The 23,919-nt window shown below is 36.3% G+C and overlaps 3 protein-coding genes across 3 annotated transcripts in view; 1 reads left to right on the forward strand and 2 right to left on the reverse strand.

The window, feature by feature from the left end:
* The window catches only part of LOC107681360 (flotillin-2a-like), a 30,009-nt gene extending 27,740 nt beyond the window's left edge, over nucleotides 1-2,269 (forward strand). The window contains exon 10 of the mRNA XM_016477638.1: nucleotides 1,461-2,269. Within this exon, the coding sequence (XP_016333124.1) occupies nucleotides 1,461-1,499 (39 nt within the window). The 3' untranslated portion in view covers nucleotides 1,500-2,269. The remainder of the gene's footprint in view (nucleotides 1-1,460) is intronic.
* A 1,751-nt stretch (nucleotides 2,270-4,020) lies between these two features.
* Nucleotides 4,021-10,459, reverse strand: tbx16l (T-box transcription factor 16, like). The gene is made up of 9 exons (XM_016477790.1): nucleotides 10,320-10,459; nucleotides 9,938-10,103; nucleotides 9,571-9,673; nucleotides 8,353-8,517; nucleotides 8,081-8,230; nucleotides 7,642-7,712; nucleotides 7,201-7,277; nucleotides 6,583-6,787; nucleotides 4,021-4,904 (listed from the first exon to the last, which is right to left on the reverse strand). Exons 1-9 carry the CDS (start codon nucleotides 10,408-10,410, stop codon nucleotides 4,292-4,294), a joined length of 1,641 nt encoding a protein of 546 aa, XP_016333276.1. The 5' UTR covers nucleotides 10,411-10,459; the 3' UTR covers nucleotides 4,021-4,291.
* Nucleotides 10,460-15,301: 4,842 nt separating this feature from the next.
* Nucleotides 15,302-20,083, reverse strand: LOC107680814 (GTPase Era, mitochondrial-like). Its single transcript, XM_016476865.1, has 11 exons — nucleotides 19,796-20,083; nucleotides 19,444-19,611; nucleotides 19,153-19,280; nucleotides 18,796-18,873; nucleotides 18,677-18,723; nucleotides 18,384-18,445; nucleotides 17,987-18,099; nucleotides 17,452-17,751; nucleotides 17,187-17,336; nucleotides 16,442-16,522; nucleotides 15,302-16,251 (listed from the first exon to the last, which is right to left on the reverse strand). Exons 1-11 carry the CDS (start codon nucleotides 19,902-19,904, stop codon nucleotides 16,129-16,131), a joined length of 1,359 nt encoding a protein of 452 aa, XP_016332351.1. The 5' UTR covers nucleotides 19,905-20,083; the 3' UTR covers nucleotides 15,302-16,128.
* Nucleotides 20,084-23,919: the final 3,836 nt, after the last annotated feature.

Here is a 23,919-nt window from a genome sequence, read left to right on the forward strand (position 1 = left end):
AGAAAATGTATATATTTATATCAATTCATATAGTTAATATCACACGAAGAGTGCCGTTTTAAAAAAAAAAAAATCAGCATGGTTACAAATGTGATATTGATTTTATACAACAGTTCAATAAACAATAAGTTAATATCAAGAGACATACGTTTTAGACACCATATTGGCTGTTTTTGCGCAATTTCGCCAACAGAAAACATTCCAAACAGCACTGTTTTGCATCTCTGAGCAACATGACAGCGTTTCGTTCCTGAATGAATCAACTGTTTAAATGATTCGGTTCAATCGCAATGACTCACTTAACAGTGACTTGCTGCCACCTACTGGCGGTTTTAATTTCACATTTAAAGTATCTTTTCATTTTTTAAATAATTTCAAATATCAGTATTCAACGTTTTATGTTTAATATATCAAAACATTATTTATGCATTTGTAACTGCAGGTTAAAGCATTCCATGTCCCTCTAAGCTGCATTAGCATGGGTAAATACAGCTAAATGCCACTTCATGTGCAACTTCTGCAAAGATGAATTTTATTGATACTGATTTCATTTGTTTAGTAACAGCCTAAATGTAGTATTGTTATAATTGCCTGATTAAATGTAAAAAATTGATTTATAAAGGTAAAAATGCCCATAAAAGGTAAGCATCAATAAGCAAACTTATTGGAAAAGATTAATTTCTATCACTGCTGTGAACTGACCACAGAATATGAAATATATCAAAAACTTTAGGAGTCAGCTGTCCATGGTAGTCCTTAAGATATCAGCACAATAACACAGCAAAATATTGTCTAATTATCTTTATCGATAAAATCCCAGAAAATATTGAGATATTGTTTTTTGTCAATATCGCACACCCCTAGTACTGACACAAAATGATTTGCAACAGTCGCTTTGTCATGTCCAGTGTAGACAGCCTCAAGCTGTTGGTTTATTTCTGTTATTTTTTTTTTTTGGCTAGTAGAAGTTATGAATGGCCGGTAATTTAAAAATTTAGTAGCCAAATTGGCTGGTGAGTGAAAAAGTTAATTTCAATCCCTGGAAATATACTATTACAAACATATCTGTTTTCTATTGTAATATATTTAAAAATGTAATTTATTCCTATGATGACAAAGCTGAATGTTCAGCAGTCATTATTCCAGTCTTTAGTGTCTATTAATCCTAATTTAATGTGTCCACACAGAATAAAAGTATTCATTTTTACTGGTCGCAAACTTTAAAATGTTAGTGTAGGCTCTCATTTAATATGGTCATAAAAAACCTCATACATAATTATAAAAAAATAATAAGCATAGTGCTGTTTAGCATGTTATATATCAAACCTGATTATTTTTTGACATTAGTATTTTTTTCAGAGGTAGAAGAGGATTAGGGAATGAATAACCACCAGGATCAAGTAAAATATATTATGATTTGTCAGTATAAACAGGTAAATAAATGTGTTGTTTCTCTACAGATCCCTTTGCTTCAGAAAATGACCAATCCTCAAGCTTGAACACGCTCCTTTGACTCTGCTGCCTTTCTGACACTCCCACATTGATTGTCTTGAAAAGAAACACAAGCTGTTTTCTTTTTACAGAAACGAGGAATTGATTTTTTAGACCCCTGGTGCCTTACCTCTGCAGGACCAGAATCTCTGCATGTGCTCTTGTTTTCGTCACTTATATCTTTTTTGTCTGTTTTTTTTTGCCTCTTTTGTTGAAACAACATACCTCAATTATAGTTATTTTGTTAATCGCAGAACTGTATCATAAAATTCACTAGTGGGCAGCTGCAGATGTGTGTGTGTATGTAGTGATTTAGAAGACAAGGAAGTATTTCCATTTGAATTGGTAGCTAAGGTTGTATTCACAGTTACGTTTATGCAATGTATGAAGATATATAGAAGTATAGTGTAGAAGAGCCATTAGGTTTGTTACAGCATGTTTATTGGATTGATCAACTGGGCCTTTGAAATCATTCATCATTGTGAAGACATTTCTGTTCAGGTCAAATAGTGACGCAGTAGTGAGTAGAAATGACTTTTAGTTTATCTAACCAATACGTTTAGACAGGTTCATTTGTAAACATCTTTTTGTATAGTTCAAACAGGAAGCACTGTAGTCATTTTTAAAGTAGGATGAAAACAATAATAAAAAAAAAAAATGTAACTTTGCTTTTAGGGTTGTAGGTCAAACCACGCGTTCACTGTGCAGTCGTTCATCTAAAACTACGCCATGTGATTCATAATCATATCTGTATGTATATTCTTTGAGAATGTTTTGCCTATTTTTTTGTTTTGCCCACTAGTGGGGAAGTCGTGGCCTTATGGTTAGAGAGTCGGACTCATAACCCAAAGGTTGTGGGTTCGAGTCTCGTACCGGCAGGGATTGTAGGTGGGGGGAGTGAATGTACAGCGCTCTCTCCCCACCTTCAATACCACGACTGAGGTGCACTTGAGCAAGGCACCGAACCCCCAATTGCTCCCCGGGCGCCGCAGCATAAATGGCTGCCCACTGCTCCGGGTGTGTGTTCACGGTATGTGTGTGTGTGTTCACTGCTGTGTGTGTGCACTTTGGATGGGTAAATGCAGAGCACTAATTCCGAGTATGGGTCATGTCATGTCACGCCTATTTTTGGATAATAAGTAGTGCTCCAAATGCATTTTTACCGAGACACCCAGCAAAGGCCAAAACACGCTGAATTTAGCAGGATTTTGAAAAGTATCTTTACTTTTTCATTGCAGAAAACCTCCGATATAATTTACCTCACCCAATGTTTATGCAGACGATAAAGCTTTGGTCCTCTTTTGTTGGCTGCAAGTAAGATTTTATGACTGCAGCCAAACTGACAGTACAGAACCCAGTTACTGTTAAATCTACAAGTTTGGAGAGTGATACTGTGCATTTTTAGTTGAACATCTACCATGTTCATAGTTTCCTTGAAGATACTCTGTGCCTTACAGAGTTTTCCCCATATTGAATAACTTCAGTTATTTTTTAATTCAGTGATGCAGCTTGATTATAACAGGTCTTCTTCCTCTTTTTTTTATGTTTTAACAGCAATATTTTAAATAATGTCACATGTTTTCTGTTCCTAAAGTGCTAATTATCATCATCCAGATAATGTGAGAGCTCTGTCAAGTATATGTCAATTAACTCTGCTTCAACTGTTTTTTCCCCATTGAGAGTGACTATATTTTAGTGTTTTGTTGTCTTCTGATTTTCAGCTTGCTATTGTGTTATGAAAATACAAATCAATTTGCCAAACATCAGTAGGTCAAACAGTATATCCGCATTTATTTTACATTGCTGATGAATCATAAATGATTGGGTTTTTTGCTCATTGGTAATCAGATGCCAAATAAAACGTTTTTTTTTTTTACAGTACACTTTGGCAAAAGTATTTGTGAAACAATGTTCTGTTTGTCAGAAACAAGTTAATTAAAATTGATGTTCAATTTTCATTCTTCAAAATGAAGTTTGTTTGTTATTTTACATCAATATCTGTTTCAGCTGGGAAAAAGGGAACTGCTTTAAAAATGTAGCCATTGTTTATAAGATGTTGCATACATTTAAAATCAACTTCAGGCTTCGAATACTTTTCTATGTTCTTGTTTCTGAGCTGAGTGTGTTTGTTCTAGAGTTGTGATATTTCCATCACTAACAATCACATACTGAGAATGTGTTATATAGCAGTGCATATAGTTAATGCCTATAACTTGTTGTAGAATTAATATACAATATATGTATCTAATAAGAAATCTGTTTCTGATCACAGTCAATAAATTCATCTTGATTTGACTTTTTTGCGTCAAATATTTGCTGTTTTACACTAGACTGAAAGATGCACAGCAGTGTCAGTAGAGTCTATGCTGTTTGTAAAGGCAACTTTACATTGCTAAGAAAAGTTATAGTTGTGATGTCTTTAAAAAAAAAAAAAAGCAAACTTAACCCAGAACTCTGTATTTAGGTTTAATGTAAAAAATGAAACCCACACAGGGTCAAAAATTAGAATAGAAACAGCAAAAGTGTGGTCTGCAGAATTACTTGTCAATTACAACTCTGAATGGTTTATTGTTGACTTTAGACGTTTAGCAGTTTAAAGTTCAGACAGACAGTAACCGACTAAACATAAATATGGACATCAGTGACAACTAACAACGTCATATCCCGCTGAAAATATTTACATTCTTTTGTTGGGAAGCCCTCAGTGTTCAACTTGAATCTGCTTTGTAAACTACTAATGCAGAGCAGTGCAGGAAATGAGCAACAAAATGAGGCATAATTCAATGATGACTGAAAAACTTCATTTCCCAGGCTGCTGTTCACAGTAATATTCAGTTAGTGGTCTGGCACTGACATAGTCCATCTGTGATCTGTGTTCAGTCTGGCTGCTCAGCATGCTGTTTAATGTGAACTGCTGATCGATGTATTCCTGCACCGCTGGATAAATCTGCGGACGCAGCTCTCGGTCTGAGCCACGGAGGTACTGCTCAGGTTGGGGGGGATTTTGCAGGACCTTCCTCGATGGTCCTGAGGCTAAAGCTTGAAAATGGATCCTGTTGAGGATGTCAGTGAGGGGCCTCAGATTAGCATAGTCAGAGCCTGGGGTCATCTCCAGGTTCCTCAGAGCACTTTCAGGGAGTTGCATCCGGCTCAGTTTGGGAGGCAGAGGGAGGGGCAGCTCCATGTCAGGACATTGTCGTGAGGGATGTGGAGGGGTCTGAAAATAAGGCTGGAGCTGGATGATGGATCTGCCTGGGGTTTGAGAGGCTGGGCTGCAGTGGTGATGGTGCTGCTGAGGGTTTAGAGGGCTGCTGAGGTTGGTGTCTCCTGTGGAGGACTGGACACAGAAGCTCTGGGCCACGGGCAAAGCTGCACACAGACTATGGAGGCTGGAGGGTCTGGCTTCTCTGGGACTTGGAAAAAAATTCACAGCATTATTTTGGAAGACAAAACTCTCAAGTCTGTATTTCGCTGTTGTCAAGAAAGTGATCTTGATGGATACAAATGTGTCACTTTTCAGTGCAGTTACAAATCTACAGTAATACATTTCTTTCATATATTAATTTGTTTCTTTTTTGGAATTGTGTTCAAAAGGAATATTTTGTAATAATAATAATCAGTAGTAATAGTATTTTGGAGGACAATGCCTTGTTTAGTTATCAAAAACAAAATTTAAGCTTTGTCTAAAAAGTAATAAACTGAGAAAAAATGTCATCTCCAGAGATCCAAATGTGTCACTATTCAGCAAAAATTGCAGCATTCAAACTAGGTTTTAGGCCAAAATAAAAGCTCTGTAGCTTAACATTTGAAAGCAAAGAAATTAAAAATTACTTTTAATTGTATTCATGTTCTGTAAAATGACATTATTTTTATTATTTATTTATTTTTAATTTTACAGTACAATAGTATTATTACTACAGTAATATTTTAAATATTCTTCATAGGGTCTAAAGTGACAGTAAATCCCCATTTGAATAAAAATCAATTTTGATACAAATTTCTTCCATAGAGGGCTCTTACCCTAGAAAAAAAGTTATATATAAAAAAAAAAATACATTTATTTCATACTAAGTATAGTTCAAATCTATTAACATATTTACTGACATATCGCTGATGACATATCATTGATATAAAAATCATAATTAAACTTTATTCTGCGTATCACTTGTGCACAATGCACATTTCTTAATATTAAGTCTAAAATGTGTTTTAATATCACTACTGATGAGGATTGCATGATCTTTGTATAATATTGGTCTTTAAAATCAAGATTTAAATCATCATTTAAAGTTTACCTGAAGTGTACTTGCAACAGTTCCACTTTAGCACATTCAAATATACGTCAGTATTTCTTTAGTTGGACTTCAACACTACTTCTGCACAAAATTAGTTGTTCCAATTTAGCAGACTTAAAGTATACCAGTTTAGTATACAAAAAGTACAATTGCGGGATATTATTATTAAGTACATAAATATGTAAATGTATACTTAGCATGAAATAAATGTATTCCAAATAGTGGTCAAACGATTAATCGCATCCAAAATAAAAGTTTTTGTTTACATAATATACCGGTATGTGTGTATACTGTGTATATATATTATGTATATATAAATACAAACACATGCATGTATATATTTAAGAAAAATATGTTATGTTTATATATTAAATATATTTATATATAATATAAAATATAAGAATATGAATACATAAATGTATAAATGTAAATATTTTCAAAATATATACTGTATGTGTGTGTATTTCTATATACATAATAAATATACACATTACACATACATATATAATGTAAACAAAAACTTTTATTTTGGATGCGATTAATCGCGATTAATCATTTGACAGCACTAATTCCAAATAAATTTTAGTAAATTTCATTTTCACTAGGCTATCTTTGTCACCTTTTTTCACCCCTGATAAATTTGCATCCCTGAATTTCTAAGATTAATTGTAATATTTCAGTCTAGAGCAAGAAGTAGTATTTTCCAGCAGAACTGTGGCATAATAGTATGGTTTGATTATAATGTGATATTCACTGCATCACAAATATTCCCAGGCAGAATCAGAGCCAGACTCACCTGTTCAGGTGTCTGTTACTGAGGCTGAGAATGGTGTGTGTCTGATGGGGTGAAGGTCCTCCAGCAGTGCTGGGGTTTATGAAGGCTGATATGAAAGGGTTGGGTGTGACTGAGGAAGCCACTTCTGAAGAATTCAGTGTTCTTCTGCAGTCAACAGAGCTGGACACGGTCACATCCACTTCCTCATCCTTCTGTGGCTGTCCTACTGTTTGTGGACAGAAAAAGAAATACACGATTTAGAAAAAGAAAAAAAGCTAATTAAGAGGAAAATAAAATATAGGGCACATAAAGGTGACCCTCATGATTGAGGTTAAAAGTCCCCGTCTGCTGCCCTCTGCTGGGCACCAGGTCATAGCACCAGAAACAAGAAGCGACACTGGTGCATGTAATGTGAAGCTACATTGAATATTATTATTGTTATTCTCTTGGGAAGCTAATTAAGAGGAAAATAAAATATAGGGCACATAAAGGTGACCCTCATGATTGAGGTTAAAAGTCCCCTTCTGCTGCCCTCTGCTGGGCACCAGGTCATAGCACCAGAAACAAGAAGCGACACTGGTGCATATAATGTGAAGCTACATTGAATATTATTATTGTTATTCTCTTGGGAAATCATACCATGGTCATTTGATGTCAAATCCTGTTTGGCCTGTCCAACGGAATCCTGGGTCTCTTGGCTCTCTTTTTCTCTAAACCTAAGAAAGAGAAATTATAAAGGTTATATTAACTGAAAATATCAGAATTAATGATTAGAGTTGGAGGTTCAACAGTCAGGAAAGGAAACATTATGTAAATTCTATTAAATACAGTTTGATTTGCCATTAGGAATGATGAAAATCTTGCTCCTTTACCTACTACATGGTTGAAAAAAATTATAATTATTCACAAAAAAAAAAAAAAATCAGCCCTGGTGTCATGTGCTGTAAAGGAGATATTTGTAAGAGACATTTTCTGAATTAAAGAAAGAAAATTATGAAAATCACTTCTTTTTGTGGTGACCTAATAATTCTCTCTAACTGAATTGAGCTAATTAATTATTTCTAATGAAGCGTCTCTCACCTTTTCCTGTTCAGCCCATTGTCACGAAAGCCTTTAGCAAAGGGGTTGTTGTCAATCTTGAGTTTTGTGATCTGTGTTGAGGAAGAGAAACAAACAGTCCCATCGGCAAAAACCACAGACATGCCAGGCAAAGAGCATAAATCATGCAGAATAGTTTAATAAAACATAATAAATCAAGAGAGAAAAATCAAACATCAACTTTTACTTAAATGTTTTGCTGATATTTTGTGAGAATACTGGGTTTTGCATATTTTGCACACTACAGTATACTGGGTACTAGATTCTACTATTATAGACATTTTAATTGACCTTTTTATCCTCATGAATTTGACCCACTAGATGGCAGTGCAACTCTAATGAAAAGTATCTTTGAAGGCCAGCTTTGAAAGTCCTATATTTCTATACAGTTATTCATCTCATGTGAAATGTCTGTCCTCACCTCTTGGTTCTGGTAGGCTGTGACAGCTTTAAAAGCAGCTTCAGGGAAGGTGAAGCGCAGGTAACCGCCAGAGTTGTGAGGGTTACAGGGGTCTGGAGATTGGACAATGTGTAGACGGGGCTGGTATTTGTGCATGGAGTGGAGAACCACCTAATGAACATAGAGAGAAATAGATGTATCAACGGTAAAAAAAAAAATTGTGATCCCCAAAACAGAAAACATCTCTTAGAAATCTTTCAACCGATACACTTTCCCCATTTCTAAAATCTTACCAGGCCATTAGAGTTGAGGGTGTTGTTGGTCAGTTTGAGCTTGTGAAAGGAGATTGGATACTGCATCCATTTCTCTCCAGGTGCAGGAGAGTCTGGATGGATGAAGAACCGATTGGGCAGGTGTGGATCAGTTGAACCATTCACTTCCCAACGGTCCTTATTCCACTGAAACAATATAAGAGCATATGAATAGTCATGAATACTACAACAATTAATCACTACTCATTTAAGCAGATTCATTTTTAGGTATTCAGTTTTATTGTTCTTAAGTTCCAAAAATATTCACACATCTATGAGGTTTGCAGCATTATAACATCCCTATACCCATCTGGAGCTGAAAGTATGACGTGTACCAGTTAAAAAATATTGATATAAAAGGTATAGTTCACCCAAAAATGAAAATTCTGTTCAACCCTTTATATGTTTATTTATATTTTAAATATTTTTATTTATATTTTAAATATATTTTGAAAAAAAATGTCCATACTATGAAAGTCAATGGGGACCAACAACTGTTTGGTTACCCATATTCTTCAAAATCTCTTTTGTGCTCAACAGAAAAAAATAAACTTATACAGATATAGATTTGAACTATCCCTTTAAGGAATAAAACAGGGAGAGTGTCATATTATAATGTATAAGCAGAGGAAAACTAGTTAAATAGCAAACTACTGTTGTAGTATACGGTTCAAAACAGGTTGGGAAAGATTTTTTAAATGTTTTTAAAAGACGTTTCTTATGAAGTCTTACCAAGGATGCATTATTTGCATTATTTGACCAGAAAAAAATAAATAAAAACAGTAAAAACAGTAATATTGTAAAATATTATTACAATTTAAAATTTGTATTTATAAATATCATTACTACAGTATTTAGTGTTCCATGACATGACATTATTGTCATCAATGTTGTCATCAAAACTAATAAAAAAAAAAAAAACTATTTTCGCAAAAACCGTCATGCAGTTTCAGGTTTCGTTGATGAAAGTTCAAAAGAACAACATTTATTTGAAATCGAAATCTTTTGTAAAATAAAAAAAAAATAATAATAATTTGCTGTCATTATTGATCAACTGAATACAAGTATACTTTTTTTTTTTAATTGTACTGACCCCAAACTTTTGAATGCTAGTGTACATGTGTGTTTGTGAGGGAAGTTGGAGGGGCATGAAGTGAGTAAGTGTGTATGTGCTATAAGGGAGGGGTGGAGGGGAGGTACCTTGTACTTGTGGTTATCAAAAGGCACCATGTCCATTATCACCACATACTTGACTTTTGGATTTAGTCCTGTCACTGTTACTTTGCAGCTGGGAAACATCCGCCTGAAATAAATGTACAACGGAAACACATCATAACAATTAGTCATCACATATTAGACAATGCCTTCCATAATGTGCTTTCTGATTTGTAACACTTTCAAGATTATGAACTATTCAGCTAAATGAACAGTACACTGAATGCACTTAACAAAGATTTCTTGCACTATAATAAGGGTAAATTCCAACACAATTCAATTATATGTTTGTTATATCATCATGTATTATAAACAAGACTTTTAGTCATTTTAAACCACTGTAGGTGCATACCTTCCAGATTTAGTAATCAGCATCTCTGTGCCAATACTGCTGAATTTGTCCCAAAGCTCTCGATCTTGCAGGGATACATGCACTGGCAGTGAGGTCAGTTCAGCTTCAGGACTGTTCAACCTGCTATTGAGGCCATGTTGAGTGCGGAAAATGGGTTCCTTACAGTCTAATAATCGATAACAGAATAATTTCAGATTTTCATATGTACAACACTGGCTCTCAAGAATGACACTTGTTTATTATTAGAGAACCCTCCCTTTAGTCAGTTTGAGGGTTCTCCCTCTTTTGACAACTCACAGTAATCAATAAATAAATAAATAAAATAAACCTGAAATTGAATTTAAAACTAAAAAAAACATGAGAGATGTAAAAACAGTCCTACCTTGTGGATAATATCCATAGTTATTAGCCAAATAATTCATTTGGTAAGGTAAGTCCAGCACAGGCCGTTCCTCTGGGAGATACATGACCATGAGACTGGAGCAACAAACTAAAGTGACTTGTCCAGAGGTTTGTAGCAAGCCAATGGCTTGCTAGGACTATCCTTAGGATGTTACCTTTCCATAACTTCAAAGAGGACCGAGGTGTGTATGTGCACTTCTGTCAAAACATCAGTCTCGTCTTTGATCTGCCTCTTTGTCTCTCCCAGTTCCTAGTTTGTGCTCCAGCTTGCCCACAAAGGTGTGTAGAAACAACAATCTCTGGATCTGGGGGAAAGGGGGGTGCATCTGACTTTAGAGGCCAAGGGTTCCCTAACACTTCCTCCAAACCCATACAGACACACACACACACACACACACACACATATAGGTGTTAATCACCCCGGCAGTTTGTCCTCTCATTACTGCAGGAAGTCTTTGCCACTATTTATTGGCTCTTGTCTTGGCCAAACTGTCAAAGTTCAGCAGATAATTTCTAATCTTAAATATTAAAACTGTGCATTAAATCTGGTCTCATGTCATTTGCTAAGGGCTTTCTCTATCAAAACATCCTCTGAGTTAGGCCAAGAATAATCCTGGACAGCAGTAAGTGTAGATTTATACTGGTTTTGAATATGTTTAAGAGGTTAAACACTTCTAATCATCTTAGCAAACACCTCTAAGTTTCTCAAGCAATCAAGGCCTTCAGACAGTGAAATGTTGTTAGCAAAAAAGGTCCATTGATGTATGACACAAAAGTAAAATGAAGTAGCTTTCTGTTGACCAATGCAGCAAATCCATGTGATCAGCTTGAACCCCTGCATAGGGAAATCTTTTGCCTTCATGTGAAATTCCCAATCATGTGAATAACTATTAAAATGACTGGATCACATTTATCACTGTTCACAGAAATTGATCCAGTCATTTTAACCGTATGATTAAATGTAACCGCACATTTAATCTAAAACGTATTTTAATCTGACAATCTTTCAGTCTAAACTATTTAAAGTAAGGCAGTAATGTTCAACATGAAAGTAGCCAACATCAAATTCATCAGTCGTGTTCATATTCTTTCCCTCCCTGAAATAGCAGTTACTTTCCTATGAGAAAGAATTAGCACATCTAGTACAAGAATCTTCAACACTGGGTCCACCAATTACTGTTTGAGCTCCAACTAATTTTGAAAATGAATAAATAAAAGTAAAATAAGTTAATGTTTCATTGTCCCACCAGCAGTGTTGAGGAGTAACTAGTTACACGTAATGGAATTACGTAATTAAATTAGAAAATAAATGTAACTGTAATCTGTTACAGTTTACAGTTACATTTCAGTAACTGTAGATCTCAAAGTAAATAGAGGTGCTAAAGTCTTGATTTTGTGGTGGTTGCGCTTTATAATTAAATTATCATCATCTTAATTCAAGTGAAGAAGGATTTTGAAAGTCTGACAGTAATCAGCGATGAGTACTGTAAGGTTAACCCGGCCTGCTTTAAATATTTCAAAATGATTAACAGTTGAAAACATTCATTAGAAATGTAGAAAAGTAATAAAAAAGTAATTAAATGTAATCAGATACATTACTTTAATAAAGTAATTGAAATAGTTACACTACTTATTACATTTTAAATAGGATAACTTGTAATCTGTAACCTATTACATTTCCAAAGTAACCTTCCCAAGACTGCCCAGTAGCATTTTTCATAGAAATTTAAATACAAGAAAATGAAAATTAAATGTGCACATATTTGTCTGTGTGAATATCCAGCACTCTCTCCATCTTCAATACCACAACTGAGGTGAGACCCTTGAGCAAGGCACCAAACCCCCAACTGCTCCTCGGGCGCCGCAGCATTGGCTGCCCACTGCTCCAGGTGTGTGTTCACTGCTGTGTGTGTGCACTTGGATGGGTTAAAAGCAGAGCACAAATTCCGAGTATGGGACACCATACTTGGCCACACGTCACTTCACTTTATGCCAGCACTCAACAACCATTAAGTTTAGATGATCCCAAATCAGTTAGATCAGGTGACTACTTGTGTTTCATAAGAGCTCTAAAGGGCAGTTTCCAGTTCCCTTCATGTCTGGCCACAGCGATCTCTTTTCTGCAAAATCATCACAAATGAACAGAAATGTCCATTTATTTGGGTGGCAGATAAGATGTCAGAGGCTTGCTACATGCTGGTGCAACTCAGATAGGCCACAATCTTGTTTTTATCTGCTAACATGCAGTCACAAACACCCCCTAACCCCACCCTAACCGGGAGTCTGTCTCCTGAGTAACCGCGGGGGGCTACTCCCATGTTAGCCAATAGACCTTTAACATCCAGATGCTGAGGACAACTACAGATGTAGAATCAAGTTAATTTGTCACAACTCGCACATGGGTATGAGAACAGACACCCAGAGGTGATTTCATCGGTAGTCAATCAACAACTGGCCACCATAATCCGTGAATTTGGCATCTGTTTATGCATTTGCAGCATAATGTCATGAAATCCATTTCAGCGATTTAAATCTTGTATAGAAATTGAATAAAACGTTGTCCTTTAGTAATATGTTTTTGCAAACCCCTCATACAGCCTCAAGATGCACTTTTCTCCTGTGGTATTATTAACTACTTATGCAGTATGTTTTAGTATGTGTCATTTGGAATCTTATTGTAGTATGCACTTTTGGCTATAGATAAAAGCTGAAGAAACTAATATGATATGCATAAAACATGTCTTTGGATCTTTCAACCAACTTTTTTTGGTAAAATTTCAAGTTTATTCCAAGGGTGGGAGAGTTTGGGTGTGGGCTCACACACTCGCGTGAGAGCGAGACCCGATGCTAAGTAACTGTTCAGGGTCTGATATGGGGAACCATTCTGATTGGTCAGCAGACTGAAGGGCAAAGACATGATAAGGATGGAACAGCCTTTGTGTCATCATATGCAAATGAGCAGCGTGCATTAAAACTCACGAGCAAGGGAGCAATGTTTACGATCGCTTAACGGCATGGAGACGACAGACTTGTGAAAACAAAAGTGAGAAGACGGGTAAAGGTGACAGATGAAGCCAATTAAACTGTTTTTCTACACTTCCTGCAGGAGCACTGAAGACAGATCTAAAGGTGAGTGTGTCGGCCGGTGACTATGAACTACAGGATGGCAGCTGCTCTTCCTTTTAGATGAAAAGTCCCATGTGAGGGATCTTCCACAGGTGTGATCATCTGAAGAGCTGGGAAGTGTTTCTACAGGAAAACCTTTTGGAAACATAAATTAATCTAACAATTTAGACCACGCTGAATTGATAATGATGCAACAGATCTGGAAAACTATACAGTTTCTGGAAATTGCTTTGGAACATTTGAAACATTGACAAGTCAAATATCATTTTAGTTCTTTAAAAATAGGCTGACAATGTTCTACATCACAGAAAATGTTAAAAATAGTAGATGTGAATGTTCAGTGGATTTCCAAAGTGAAGGCGTTTCATAAGTCTTGACCTCTAGACAGGATATCATTGTATACTGTAAGTTCATTATTGAGACACTACAGTATAGATGATGTACTATCCAGGGGGTCAACACGCCTCCAACTGTTTCCTGCGGACCCGCAAACATTGTGACAGAGAGTGGCGGTGAAACCGTTACCATTACTGAGTTTAGTAATGGTAAGGGTTCTGCTGCCTTCTCTCAAAAATCATCTGGATATGATGGAACTTCACAGCAACGGATGGCGCAGTCAAAATCAGATGAGTGAACGGATGGACAAAAATACCAGAAAGACCAATGTTAAGCAGATTTGAAATTCTGAATCATTTGTATTCTATACAACTTTATAGCCTATAATGTGTTATATGAGATTGCCATTGTGTAATTTAAATAAATAATCACTGAATTGAAATTAACCATTTTTCTTGTTTTGTTTCATTATTTGCAATTATTTTTACAGAATCTACTTTTAACTAACATTTTACAGAGAAAGGCAGCATCTGCGGTTGGTAAAATACTTGTGCTTTTAGGAGCCAAAGACCTGATTAATAAGAATCTTTGCTTTAACTTGAATGAACTTACAATGAAATGATACAGAAAATGGAATAAAAGTAATGGCCAGTATAAGGATATAGAGAAAGAACCAGGGACATATCATTGCTTTAGGCCAGCTAGAGGTATAAGCATATAATTCTTCATGGAGTTCTACTGCAAAAAGGGAAATAAGTGCATCTTGTCACCATTTTGAAACTCACTTTAGCAGCAGGTTAACTGCACTTTCCATTCCAAAGGTTATCTAACCCTCTAGGGTCTAGGCAGTGGAACTTTAAATGGGTTTTTACATTAAACCGGCAGTTTACATTATTTCCGTTTTAGAGTTTTACAAAAAGAATTACAGTACATTACATTATATATATATATATATATAGAGAGAGAGACAGAGAGAGAGAGAGAGAGAGAGAGAGAGAGAGAGACATAACTGTTCAGAGGTTGGGGCCAATGTAAATAAATTTTTTTTAACAAAATTTAAAAAAGTAGCAGTACTTTTAAAGTTTTACAAATGATTTCTATTTCTAATAAATCCTGTTATTTTGTACTTTCCATTAATCAAGAATCCTGATAAAAATGTATCAGTTTCCTCAAAAATATTAGACAGCACAACAGATTTCAACATTTAGTAAGAAATGTTTCTTGAGACCAAATCAGCATATTAGAATTATTTCTGTAGGATCATGTGACACTTAAGACTGGAGTAATGGCTGCTGAAAATTCAGCTTTGTCATCACAGAAATAGGCCTAAATTACCGTTTTGAAATAATAAATAAATAATAAAATAGAAGACTTTTTAGAATTAATATTTTACAGTTTACTGTATTTTTTTGTATCAGATTAATGCATCCTTGGTGAGCATAAATGACTTCTTTCAAAAAAGTTTAAAAAATTTTGACCCCAAACTTTTTAATGGTTGGGCATTATAATAAAACAAACAATTGAGATTTACACAATTAAATGTCTGCAGCGAATAAGTGAGTTGATTCTTTCAGCTCCTTATGTGCAGTCTGTAGATAAAGTGACCATAACTTTTTCACCATAGACAGTCTAAACTAAAATTGATGCAATAATTAACTCAACTGATGAAAATTAATTATTGATAATATTTATTAACTGCAATATTACAGACATAGCTACAAAGAGTTAATAATTCAAAAAGCTGCAGTTAGTATCGTGTACAGCCACAGTTGAGGAGGCCCGGCTCCACCCTGGCAACCAGCCACCACCCCAACTGTGCAGCCCACTCTGCTTACAGTTGAGTGATTTCAGGTCAGTGTAATGTTATTATGCAAGACATTCAGTTAAACAGCAAGACTGCACCACAGATAACAGCCTGACCACACTGAAGACAACGAATAATAAAAAACAAGGTAAACCCTTCCTTCCAGTAAAAGAGAACCTTACCCTCAGAGCAAACAAGTATACCTATGTATGAATGCAGAACTATGTGATTTTTGGCATTTATTATTATATAGACATTTTTATAAATCAAAAGCAGCAAGATATGTAAGCAGCACAGGCATATGTGATACAACCGATCATAGTCTCATTGAAATGATACAGAAAACCCATGTAATGTGCCTGAAATACTTCCATTTCATTTTACAGGAATGAGGGAGGTCTGTTGAGATCAACCTGACAGTATAACCCAAAATACAGCCAATTTTGACTTCCTGTCCATTTCTTCACTCTTACTTGCCTCTGCGTGTGTCAGGCTCTGACCTTCATCATTCAAACAGTCTACCTCACTTCTTCAACTTTGCAGAGATTTTTAAACGCACTTCACGCAAAAACATCTTCATTAGGTCACTTTCAGCTTCCTGGGTTATTCTGGTTATCAAATGACCTCCAGGACCAATAACCATTTTCTGCAAGAAAGAACAAAGGTTTCAATTTATAGTGAAGCATAATAATGTTACTGTTTCTTCAGGTAGTGAGAAAGCACTCTTTTGTCTTAAAAACAAAATGTCTACAATAAAACTAAAGTCGCCTGATGGTTAAAACAGCAGCACAGAAGACTAGCCTCTCTAAATAAATTTGGCAAACGAACCAACTCACCATATGAGTGTCTTTCTTTACATATAGTTTGATGGATATGTCGAGTACCCCATCTTCAGATTCCTTCCAGATTTCAATTTGCTGCAAAAAGACCAAAATAATAACGAAAACAAATAACATTACAGAAAACATAAATAATACAAAAAGGTCACAATACATACTTTGAGTAATAGAATCATTCAAAAAGATGATGTATGTATGATTAGGTTTTGTGAAGAAATTCCCAATTTAGAGCTAACAGAATATGGCTATATTTATTTGACCAAAAATACAGTAAACAGTCAAATATAATTTGAATATTATTACAGTAAACACATATTATTAAATTTAAAATAACTGTTTTATATTTATATATTCCTCTGATGGCAAAGCTGAATTTTCAGCAGTCATTACTCCAGTCTTCAATGTGACACAATCATTCAGAAATTGTTCTTCAGAACAATTCCTTCAGAAATATGCTGATTTGTTGGTCAAGAAACATTTCTTATTATCATTAATATTTAAAAAACAAAAAACAGTTGTGCTGCTTAATATTTCTGTGTACTGCAAACCATATATTCCGGATTCTAAGATGAATAAATGGTTCAAATGCTACATTTGTAACAATGTGAAGGTCTTTACTGTCCCTTTTGATCATTTTAATGCATCCTTGCTGAATAATTTAATTTCTTTAAAAAAAAATGATATTGACCCCAAATGGTAGCATATTTCAACACCTTTTTAGTGTGCACAAATCATGACCCACCTGTGTCATACCGTACGGCACCTCCTTCGGGAGATGCTGTAGAAGTTTCTCTCTGATAGTGTTGATGCACATCTCCTCAGGACCCTGATCAGTCAGTACTTCACTGTGGTACTGCCACTGGCCAGGCTTTGCACCATCAAACAGGTATTTCTATTGTTCAAACACAGACAAATTAAGGATGAGTAGCACAATGCTGGAGATTCCAACATCAAGTTTGATTTAATGCAAATGTCTCTTTCTTAAAATCTCCAATGCAGTCTCTAACCGTTAATGTTTCCACATCTTCTCTGTCAATAGAACTTAACATAAATACATCCTTAAAAAGAGGCCACCCCCTGTGGCTCTTTAGGGCCTTCAGCCTGTCTTTGTCCTGACCCTCCTGAGACAGCCCGTCCTTCATGCTCTCAGACTGTGGTTCTTCAGCATGTCTGCTGTGGCGTTTGGCTGCTAATTTCTCAAGTGGTTTCTCTGCGCCACGGATCCTGATCTTCTTTCCATTAACCACCCCTTCTGTCAGCTGTGCCGTGATGTCTAGCAAAAGTGTTTTGTTCTTCAGTAGATCTACCTGTGTGTTAAGAGTTGATTTTTTGCTTTAGATCTTCTAAGTGTACCAGCTATTAATCATTCACTGAGTTTAATAGTGATATTCATTTCGATGTTAACAGTTGCAGCAAAACAGCGCCCCCCCCTTTGCAAGATGAGAGCTGGGATATGCAGAGAAAAAGAGATGGTAATTTCCTCCACAAACTAATCCTATAGTCAGACTAGGACAGATCAATACAAAATGACAAAGCTAATACCTTATTGAGGACAAGGATGGCAGGGATATCTGGATTCAGGGCCAGACACTTCAGCACTTCATAGTCCAGCTTATTGCGGGTCCATTTATCAGACATATCGACTAGCACCACCACTGCAAATATATAGCAGAAATGGAAAAAAAATGGAGATTCAGCACAAAATACAGAGTCATAATACAGTGGTTCTCAGCCTCTTTGACTCCAAGGCTCTCGTTTGTCCAAGAGCTCTCCTAACTAAGTTGATATATACCTTTTGTACATTTTCATGGTTAGTTCTAATTATACACACACACTAAGCCAATGGCGATTCTATTGGATGCTGGCTGTGTCTTTGTTTTTGAACAGATAAAGAAATAAATAAGAGAAGAACAACTAAAACAAAGGTTTTTTTATTTACCTAGATCAGCTTCCTTTATTGACTCAAAAGGATCCACCAGCAGCGATTCCTCCAGGTGATGTCTGTTAAACAAATATAACAAAATCAAATTTAGTTTATGAGTATGAGAATTTTTACCACAATCATGGCATTAGTTAAACAAATGTTGTTGTTTCTGGTTGGTTGGGATGTTCAAACAATCAGAGCAAGATTGCAGAGCACAGTATCTACACTTTTCTGGGAAATCAACCAACAAATGGTTAACTTACAGTTGCCACCTAATGTTGTAAGAAACTGCTGTATTACATAGTCACCTTTTAGCCTTTATTGGTGTGGTGAGACCAGGGGTATCCAACAGTATCTGACAGAAAAAAAAAATAGGTGAGAAAATGCCATCCAAACATGGAACATTCCCTAAACAGACTAGACTTACTATTTGTGTGTCATCCTCTGTCAGGACACCAATAGCACGTGATCTTGTTGTGTGCACTTTCTCAGAAACAGCAAACAACTATATAAAAATTGTGAATTAACATTTAAGGTTACAGACACAAGTTCTTACAGGGATCGTTCACACAAAAAATTGAATTCGGTCATTACTTACTCCTAATTATGCATCACTATGCAAATCTCATTTTTACATGTGTACATTCAAACATGTTGGACCAGCACTGTTACTTTATACACAGCCTGTTATTTACAGGCTGAGTAAAGAGCAGAAATAACATTTCTGGGTGAGAAAAAACACATTTCACCTTAATTTTTATTCCAAACATTAGTATAATATCACCTTTCGACCCAGCAGTTGATTGGTCAATGTTGATTTCCCTGCATTAGGTGCACCCACTATCGCCACTTTAAGAGATTTGGCATTTTGAGGTTGATCAGGATTCTTTAGCAATAAGGAAAATTGATGACCTGAGAACAGAACACATACATAAACACTGACAAAATTGGTTTAACGAATAGGCTATAATATCATAAATATCCACGGAGATAATAACAAATAACTGTTTTCGACATGTTGTCTGTAAAACAGCAGTCTTGAAGGCTCGAGAGGGGCTGGTGATTATATTCTTACCGCTGTCTGATGGAACAGAGACAGGCTGATGATGACAGAGACCCTCATCGGACACCACCGCTCTCCCCTTCTGCAGTCTGTCCAAAAAAGCACTCGAAGACACCAAACTGGCCGGAGTGCAATGAAAGAGACATTTCCTTACTGTCTGTGGACCAAAAACTGCGCAACCTGTGAAGAAGTAGAGGACAAACGACAGGTAAAATAAGAGATACCATGACGTTGTTGTTTTTCTATGAGTTTGGTTTTATTTCTGGTGGCGAATAAGACAAATACAATCAGTTTGTCATCTAGCATAACGTTACGACATACAAGAAGGATAAACAGACTGTATAATCTATAATCTATAAATCACCTGATAGACGCAGATACAGTGGCGCGTGCTCTGGGGCTGTCGTCAGTTTGCGGATCGTTGAAAATCGCAAAGATCTGCGTAGAAACGTCTCGCAAAGCCGCAAGGTCATTGCTGAAACAAGTTTTCTATACGCAAGTGGATAATTTCAAAATGTTTCACTTGGGTTAACCCTTGTGCAAGGTTATTCTCATCTCCATGTTTGTTTACACATGTGTCCCGGGCGCAGACATGTTGCTCAAGTCGAGTGAACTGGAGTGATGAAACTATATATTACACACTACTGCCATCTGCTGCTCAGGCGCCGCTACGAAGGCGCCATGAATAAACTGCTAGTATAGTCTTCATTAATTATTACTTAAACATATAGACAGCCTCGGCGTCTGATAATAAAAACCAAGAACCTTTGTTATCATTTCAGCTAGTACAAGAGGAAATACTGTAGCGTGTATATGATGCCCTTTGGATATTTACTTTGACAGGAGTGAGATTCTGGAGTTCACTGGTCTAGCATGAAACAGACAGGTCTTCTGAATCAAAATGACTGTTGTTAGGTTTGTGGTAAAAGGAGCCTTTGAGGACCAGAGAGCTGAGAGTATGATCCCTAATCAGAGGCACTGATGTTGTTTTCATCCGCTCAGGTAAAATCAGAGGGAACAGATGTGTTTTTCCATCTCCCATCAAAAGCTAGTCCACCAGGAGCAGCACAGAGCAGAAAAACGCTTCCAGTGACTGGGGACAAGAAAGGATATCAGGTGGTTTACAATCTGTCCGCATATATCAGCTCAGTGAAAACTTACAAAACATAACATATTCAGGAAGCAAAGAAAATGAGGCTTTTGACTGAAGCAGAGATTTGATTGCGTAAGAAAAATCCATGAATAGTTACACAAATATATCAGATACAATCACATGTGCCAACAAAACATGCTCATTGCATGCATTCACTTAAACAAGACCCCCTCACATGGGTTTGGTCTACTTTATTTTACCCTGCAGACCAGGAGAAATGGCACATTCTTCCCCTAACTCCCTCATTTGAGAATATGGGCCATTTATGATCAGCTACATTTATAGCTACATATGATCAGAATTTATAAAGATGATTGCTAATCTGATGTTGAAATGTTGCCTATTCTGTATTTGAAGGCACTAATTAGATATTCAGTAATTAAAAATGAATGTCGTGGAGACACATTTTGCAGAACTTCTAAAGATCTTTGTTTCTAATTGTGTACTATTATTATTACTGTATGAGATAAATAGGATATCTGGGATTTAACTACCTTTTGTTCTTCAGCTACAACCATGAACGTTAGATGAACTTTCTCACAAACTGTTTTAGCACACAGATGCATATTGCAGTATTTCACTGTGTTTTTCACCATGTATTCTTCCATCTATTTTTAACAAGATGTCCAGTCCTTGCTCAAGAAATGCAGACATCACGATTCTACCCCCTCATATTTCACTGTAGGTTTTTATTTTTGAGATGTGGCCAGCATTACATTCACAACACACCCATCATCTGCAATTGTGGTCTCATGCAACCACAAAATCTTTTTCCACATTAGAACTAGGTCACCATAAATAAACTCTATAGACATGTTGATGTGCTTTCACATCTTTTTGAGTAATAACTTCCTCTTTGCCAGTCATTAAAGGCTAGTGTTTGTTTGTTCGTCTTTTTCTCTCATAATTCTCCTTGTTTGCATGAGCTTTGTGAGAAGACCTTTTCTGGCAAGTGTCTGTGGAATTTTATGTGACTTCCACTTCCTGGAAACTGAATCCTGGTAATTTAGCCCTAAATTCAAAGAAACCTCTTTAGTCTTAATTTTCACGAGGTCTTATGACCATCTAAATATTCATCCAGTGGTTTTCATCAAGAAAAAAAAACTTCTGCAGGGCCTAATATGTTATGTAAAACATAATGTCACATTTAAATAATTCATTTGAGTCTCATAATTAAAATGCCGAAAGTAAAAAAAAAAGTATGCAGGTTTCCATCTTGGATGATTTTAAATTTCTTGTTTGTTTTTAAACATCGTGGACCGTTTTAAATGGTTTCTCCAAAAATAACTTGACTATTAAAACTCTTTCTGACAATTCTTGTGCAAATCTATGTTCATGTTTAGGTTCTAATTTACAAAGCTCAGGGTTAGAAATCATAATAAGGAATCCCATATCAGCATAAAATGACAGCCTCGTCCCAGGGTTGTTTGTGCTGCATATGCCATTATTGTTTAGGAGCTGTGGATGCTGAATAACTGCTGTCATGTCAAATATTTCAGTTGGTCTCTCCTCGTCTTTTGCAGTGAAGACAGATACACACACACACACAGATAGAAATGTCCCGCAGTTACAGCACAGCACTGCAACCTTTCTGCAGGCAAGGAGGAATAACAAAGCTGCGGAGATGTTGAGTATACGACAGGCGTGTGACAGGAGCTGGCTGAGCCGTGCTGGTTAGTTGCTACTCAGGCAGAGATGCAGCACAACACAAAAAGCCACACAGCTGAGGCATCCTCTGTCACATCCTCATCAAAACGCTTTTAGGACGATCATTTTAAAAAGCACCCAGAGGTCATACTTTCCAGCACTGTTTGTAGCGGGAGAAAGAAAGTAAGAGGAGGAGGAAAAGTCATACTCTTTCAGGATTTCGCAATCAATACAACTTGTCTGTGAAGTGGATCAATAATGCATCTCCTTTGAAACCATCAATCACGTCAGAGTTGGGAATAAAAAACATAATTAGGACCACCGTTCCTTAAACATCCTTCCTTGACGTCTTTCAGGGCCAAAGAAAGACACCATTCTGCGTCATTAACGTTGTATTATTGTGTGATGAAGCACACTGCTGAGCACTTCCCCTCAGCTGCCTGAGGCTCTGTGGGTGCAAAATGAGGTTTTGTACTGGTCCAGTATCAGCCATCATAACCTTAGTAATTCCAGGAAAAAAATCTGAAACCGCACATTAAAAGCTTCAAGTTCAAGACTTCTATTTCATTATTCCCATGCACATAATGGCTTTTTCTTTTGAGAAAGCCTTGTGACCCTGATATGATTTCCGAGCATGTTGAATGGCCTGGTCTGAACCAGCGTTTTCTTATTTCTCAATGGCAAAGATGAGAATAATTAGTCTTGATCACCACATAGTTCTGCCTGCTATGAATCCCACATTGCCTGGGTAATGATAATCATGATGACGACGGTTGCAGAGAGGATGTGCGTCATGTAGAGACGGGTGGCACACCAGCAGTTTAAATACATACTCGTTGTTATTCATTCTATAAAATTCCATTTCATAACTGCAGCAGCCCTAAAATGTGATGGTGTCGCTGCTTGAAGGACCTCACAATAGAGTGTTCAAAAAAGTAGACTAGAGAAGTATGGAAGGAGGGAAATTTAGTCGGTGGAGAGGAAGTGCTAAAAACCACATTAAGTACTAATATCTGTGATATTAGATGATCTGTTTATAATTTTATTTAGAATGTGTTATGTATATGTACATAAGTTGTGTGTTTGATTAGCTTGGCTGCTTTACAACCAAATATGTTTTCTTTCATATTTCCTTCAATCATTCTTAAAAATATCAACGAATGAGAATTGTAAATTTTCAGAGCTATTGGTCTATGAAAAATAAAGAAGAACATTTAAAAGATCTAATAGGCCTATACATGAGCCAATATTTTTTTTACGTCCAATATAAACATTTTGTGCTATTTAAAGGGGTCATATGATGCAATTTCAATTTTTCCTTTCTCTTTGGACTGTTACAAGCTCTTGGTGCATAAAGAAGATCTGTAAAGTTGCAAAGACTAAAGTCTCAAATCCAAAGAGATATTCTTTATAAAAGTTAAGAGTCAACCACGCCTACCTAAAACGGCTCGTTCTAACATGCCCCCACATGTCTACGTCATGATGTGGGAAGATTTGCATAACGCCGCCCAAATGTTCACGCAAAGAAAGAAGGCGTAACTTTTATTCTTGCTGTAGTATTGTTGCATGTCGTGAAGGCGCTGTGTGTTTCGTTGTGAAAGCGAAACTACTTTGTTTGGCCTTCCAAAAGAGGACACGTCTAGAAATCAGTGGTTAAGTTGTATTTACAACACTGTTCCAGAACAGTT

Source organism: Sinocyclocheilus anshuiensis, unplaced genomic scaffold (assembly GCF_001515605.1).
Source record: "Sinocyclocheilus anshuiensis isolate Anshui unplaced genomic scaffold, SAMN03320099.WGS_v1.1 scaffold697, whole genome shotgun sequence".
Classification (NCBI taxonomy): domain Eukaryota; kingdom Metazoa; phylum Chordata; class Actinopteri; order Cypriniformes; family Cyprinidae; genus Sinocyclocheilus; species Sinocyclocheilus anshuiensis.

Excerpts from the sequence above, each read along its gene's own strand:
- tbx16l (XM_016477790.1), bottom strand. The coding sequence starts at position 10,410 with ATGGTCATGTATCTCCCAGAGGAACGGCCTGTGCTGGACTTACCTTAC. Across the intron at positions 7,713-8,080 it reads CAGCCTACCAGAACCAAGAG|ATCACAAAACTCAAGATTGA; the intron begins GTGAGGACAGAC and ends TCCTCAACACAG. Across the intron at positions 7,278-7,641 it reads AATGGGCTGAACAGGAAAAG|GTTTAGAGAAAAAGAGAGCC; the intron begins GTGAGAGACGCT and ends TCTCTTTCTTAG.
- LOC107680814 (XM_016476865.1), bottom strand. The coding sequence starts at position 19,904 with ATGACCTTGCGGCTTTGCGAGACGTTTCTACGCAGATCTTTGCGATTT. Across the intron at positions 18,724-18,795 it reads CAGAGGATGACACACAAATA|ATACTGTTGGATACCCCTGG; the intron begins GTAAGTCTAGTC and ends TTTTTCTGTCAG. Across the intron at positions 18,100-18,383 it reads AATAAAGGAAGCTGATCTAG|TGGTGGTGCTAGTCGATATG; the intron begins GTAAATAAAAAA and ends ATATATTTGCAG.